We start from the raw sequence: 5,248 nt of genomic DNA on the forward strand, positions 1-5,248 counted from the left end.
GGTCCCCCCGGCCGGTTTCCCCGCCCCCGTGGCTCCGGCAGCTGCAACCCGCCCAGCCGGGAGAGCCCTCCAAGCCCCACCAGAAACAGGGCGAGGACAATTTCGGGGAAAATATGTCTACACGTATTCCCAAACACGCTACCAGCGCTCGCCTGGAAGCTGCCAGCTTATTTCAAACGGCGAGAGAGGTCTATTACTACCTAGGTACGTACCTTGGGAAATTTCAGTTAATTAGCCAGGAAAATGGTTGTGCGGGGAGATACGCTCCTGTTGAAACGGGCAAGAACAAACCAGCTACCAATACCATATTTATTTTGATGCTTACCATACATTCTTGCTGAACTACAAGTATGACAAGAAATGCAAGCATGTACATTTATTTGTTGATAAATAAAATCCAGCTCCCTCTACCAGAGAAGATCCTTAACGTTACAAGGAAATTGCCTTCCTAGCACCAGGCTTGTAAATCAGCTTAGATTAAGTTTCTGTAACTCAAGATCTTTAACCTGCAGCCATCCTGTTGTGCTCTAGGCGTTGAACATAGAAAATAAAGAAATTACAGGATTGTGAAAGCAAATGCTACCGATACAATGCCATCTGAGGCTCTCACTCAGTGTCTCACTTGCAGATTTATGAATTGCATGTTAGCGCTAATTGCCAGTGACAAGCTAAATATCAACGTTACCATCTTCGGTGCTTCACCAAGTACCCGTGAAGGGATGGCCATTTGAAAAACAAGCAGTTAAGGGTTTGTACACACGAGGAATCTTGCCAGCCTGTCCATGCGTGTAGAGATCTCCACACCGAGGCTGTGTCCACACGGCAAAGGCAGTCATTATGCCACTAAACTTTCCTAGGCAGCATTTAAACACCATGGAAGATTACCTTGGGGGCAAGAGAAAGCGTTTTAAAATGGGTAAAATGGTTCAAGAATCTCCATTTCGCTGTCCCTCAGCAAAACCCAGACTCTACAGGGGCAAGTCCTTCCAAGATATTACTGAAGAAATTTAACCCAACCTTGCACAAGCTCCTACCAACAGACTGCTGCAGAAATCAGCTTCCAAGAGGAAGCCTTTGACTAAGGATCTAGTCCCGCAGGCCCTCCGCGCCCGGCACGGCAAACCGCTCCTCCTCCAGTTGACTTCAACTCTCCCTGCTTAAAATTCTAGAAAATTCACAACGTGCTAATGGTACAAAGGAAAAGGTCATGAGTCATGCGCTCCAAAAGTAAACAGCAAACAACAAACACAACACGTGCTCATCTGGCAGAGAGATCTAGTCGTTGGCGAGCCTGCAGCTCCTGGCTTTCTGCGTACTATCAGCACGGGAACAGGTACGCAGCACTACAGGCTCCTTACTGGTTTAGCTTTTAGTCACCCAAGGATATATGCTTTGCCCGGTGGTTTGTATTTTTAGCATCTCCTTCTCCAGTTGTTGTCCTCTCTTCCCCTCTTCTTTGAAATACGCAAGTTCAACTCAAAAGCATTTGTTTGACACAGCTGAAACAAGATTTAACAGAATCACCAAGAACTACATGCCGTGCCTCAGGAGCTGGCTGGAAATTCTGTGCATGTATTAGACAGCAGCACAAAAAGACAGAGGATAAAGGACAGCTGCCAGAATTGTTCTCTATCGCGCTAAAAAGAAAAGGGGCACACACACACAGTTACCGCTAGGAATTAGGGCCCAACAAAAGCCTCTCTAGCTCAGTGGCCAGAGGCCACCACCGCCTGTTCGAGATTCATCCTCTCACGTGAACGAGAACAGCTCAGAAACGCAGGCTGCCCCTTCCGCCTACAAAAAGCATCGCCACGGCCAGAGCTACCTCCTATACTGTTACCAAAAATAATTATTTTTATTTCGTTCTGTATCTGTAATATATAAATAGACGATAATTCATTTTTATTAGTGTAGCTAAATATATTCTACGAATAAGTTATTTGGAGAACATTTTTTCTAAGTCAGCACGTACTGTTATATCCAGTGAAGGAAATCTTTAGGAATGGTCCTTTAAAGTACTCTAATTATCAAGCAGCCAATTACAGAAGTCTAAGTCAGTTTTCATGCCGCCAGGAGATCGGTTCAGACACGATCCACGCTTTGCACCTGTTTAGAAGTGAAAATGCAGCTCCCTTTTCTTAAGGTTCCTCTCCTCAAATACCCTCTCAGTGACCTATGCAATCTTCCACTCAGCGCTGACAACTTACAGACGATTGGCACCGTATCAAACACTCTTCAACAGCAACTCTTAAAGTAAACCAAAGCTAGAGTAACCTCCGTATCAAGTCTTAACTCAGTCCTCATTAGTGCAACTCTGACACAAAATGCTCCTACAGGCAAACCCATTTGTAAACCAAGCAAGTGTAAAATGATAAAAAAACCAAACCACACTGCATGGAAAAATCCCAAAGGATTAGTGTCAGAAAGTATTTGGCAGCAAGAGATTGGAAAAACCATGAAGGCCGAACAGAAGAGAGTGGCTAACGCCAGCCATTTCGTAGGATGTCGTTAAAGCAGAACTGCTCCAGGAAGGTTTTTTTTATTCAAGCTTTTCATCTCCTTCCTCCACATCTTTCAGGCTGAGCACTTCCAGCGTTCCTTTCCCTTTTGTCTCACTCCGGATCAGCTCGTCAATCTCTCTGAAGCAGCCTGGGTCAATAAGGCACACCTGAAATATTTCACATTTCATCAGTCAAGCAGTAATATTTGATTTTCATCAGCCCCTTCTCAAGGTCTAACATTAATTTTCATTAAAAAAAAAATTGTTTAGTTACTAAAAAGGACTTTGCAGAGTTCACAAGCAATTTCTATCACGTAATCTTTCCAAAGAAGTTCTGCAGTTCCACTTACCCATGCTGGACATGTCTTTTGATATCTGGATTCTAATCCGCTCTCAGAAGGATTTTTACCAATACCAAATTTTGCTTTACCACAGACTTATTTTTTAAAAAACTAATTAACCACTGTCAAAATACAGGCCTGACCCACCAAATAAATAAGAGTAATGTCTCCATATTTTCAGAGACACTTATCAGTGTTGTAGGAGAATCACCACTAAGGGAAACTACGCTGTGCTTCTCCTCAGCCTGAAGCAGCAATCTCTGTGTAAGAAAGGCTACTTCAAAGCTTTCATCACTAGGATTTTTTTTAATTAAAAACTACAAACTACACCTCTGATTTAGAATCTCTGGTAAACTTGCAGTTTATCTAAACAACTTCCATATATTAATTCATCTTCTAGTAAACCGTACAGGTGTAGTCAAATCAAGTATGAAACCCAAGGACTGCTTTATCGCTTACAATTTCCAACTGTTCATGGAAATCTTCATTCTCAATAACTTTAATCAGTGGCTTGAGCTTCTCTTTCAGTTTCTTCCCCTCCTTTGCCGGAAGAATAAATCGCAGCCTCATGTGAGCACGTTCAATTTTCATGGTCTCCTTTAACTGCCTGATCACTTCCAGTGCCTGTGAAGACATTAAGAAGAAAGAGCATTTACACACCTGCTTAAAAAACACCGCACAGATCAAAACCTCAAATCCTTCGCATTAGCTTCCGACATATTTCTCAGTGCTGGACACTGCCACTCTGCTGCAGGGAGTTTGCTATTGGGCTATTTTGATAGATTAACAAGAAAAGGCAGAGCTCTTGCTGTTTGTGATCACTTCAAGTACTAAAAGAACCTGTCTGAAATAGTGTTAAATAGCAGTTATACCGCGGAACAACAGAAACCCACGCGGCTCAGACGCAAAGCCTGATTTACTACCTCAATTAACATAAACAATAAAACTTTTATTTCTGTTCCGGGCATATCACTGTTGCTGCGTAAATTAGTTTCTTTCTTTCTTTCTCCCTTCCCTGAATTGTTAGAAAACGAACTGCACGCGTTTCAGAGGCTGCTTGTATCCAGCATTCAACCGCCAGCCGGCTGAGTAATCATTCTGCGGGCTTTAGACTGCAGGGCTTTTTTGATGCCGCTGCGACTGCTTACAGAGAAATTACACTTGAAGGCAACCCTTCTGAGCAGAAGCTGATTTCGCGAGAAAACTAACCTGCTGCTTCGTGCTCTTGTGTGGTTTGACGGAGTAGTGAATATCCTTCATGGCTCTTTCTATAAGGATTACGGTGTATGGCCTCTTTGTTTCAGGATTCACACATTTGTCAGCCACAATAGTTGCGATGTCTCTAAACATCTGCTCCAACTGTGTGTGTCGTTCTTTGTCCGACACCTGCAGCTCCCCTTTTGATAAAATCTGGACAGTCAATAATAAAAAAAAATCAGTTAATAAATGTCACAGATTTGACTAAAGAGTGAAAACCCTAGTAACTGCGTTAAATTTAACAACTGCTTGAATGGTTTGGTTAGACGTGAAGTGCAGAAAAAGAATAACTGTATTAATAACGTTCATCATTATGACAGACAACACTGGAAAGATTTCAGAGAAAAAAAAACCACCTCTGAAACAGTAAGCTATAAAAAGAGAAGCGGAGATTTACTTGAATTCTCATCACCCACAACAAGTCCACAGTCCACATCCTACCCAGAAGGACTAAGCAATTAGATCTGCTCTTAACGCTTAACTGAACTGTCCAAAGCAAGGAACTGTCCCCTTCCTTTCCCTGCACCCTCAATAATATATCTTAGGTGAGAAACTCTTCAGTGCAGACATCAGTGCGTAGAAGCTGTACGTTATACTGAACACTTAGAACTCTTTTCAGCCAGATGCACAGATAAAATTTAAGACTATACCACAGAGCTACCTCTCCTTTCTACCCACTTCTTGACAAACAACCCTTTCGCCTACAGCAGCACTGCATTCTGTGAAAACCTTCTGGTAACAAACCAACCTACCACGTCTGCCTGACCCTTATGTAAAACATCTGTGAAGCCTTCTCCAAGCTTTCACAAAGCAAAGCGGCCGAAACCTACCATCTTACAGATTTCTGTTTGGTCGTCCGTCCCAAACGCTTGAACGAGATCTTCCTTCTTTGCCACCTGACCTTTGGAAACGTTGACAAACACCGTGTCCGTCTGCAGGACCTCGTCGAGATCTTTCTCCCTGGAGATTGGGGCAGGGTTAGAAAACCCGTGAAGTCAGCAACGTAAGAGCGTGAGAGATTTTAGCAAGGAGGAACAAGTCCTGCTGCCAAGGGCTGAATCAGTGGTGCCTGGGAACTTCGGCAGCGCCAATGTCACTCCCCAGGGAAGGGCGGGGGCGCCGCGCAGCGCCCCACCGTCCCCCCGGGCTT

General features: G+C 43.6%; 2 protein-coding genes across 2 annotated transcripts in view; both read right to left on the bottom strand.

The window, feature by feature from the left end:
• Positions 1 to 643, bottom strand: part of CCDC183 (coiled-coil domain containing 183) — a 5,983-nt gene extending 5,340 nt beyond the window's left edge. Inside the window, exon 1 of the mRNA XM_009319300.1 lies at positions 623 to 643. Within this exon, the coding sequence (XP_009317575.1) occupies positions 623 to 643 (21 nt within the window). The remainder of the gene's footprint in view (positions 1 to 622) is intronic.
• On the bottom strand, positions 297 to 5,093 carry SBDS (Shwachman-Bodian-Diamond syndrome; the record flags this gene model as incomplete). The annotated part of the gene is made up of 4 exons (XM_009319301.1): positions 297 to 2,668; positions 3,301 to 3,465; positions 4,051 to 4,251; positions 4,929 to 5,093. Coding segments are annotated over 4 exons (660 nt in total), but the record flags the coding sequence as incomplete, so codon positions are not given.
• Positions 5,094 to 5,248: the final 155 nt, after the last annotated feature.

This window comes from Pygoscelis adeliae, unplaced genomic scaffold, assembly GCF_000699105.1.
Source record: "Pygoscelis adeliae isolate BGI_AS28 unplaced genomic scaffold, ASM69910v1 Scaffold282, whole genome shotgun sequence".
NCBI lineage: Eukaryota > Metazoa > Chordata > Aves > Sphenisciformes > Spheniscidae > Pygoscelis > Pygoscelis adeliae.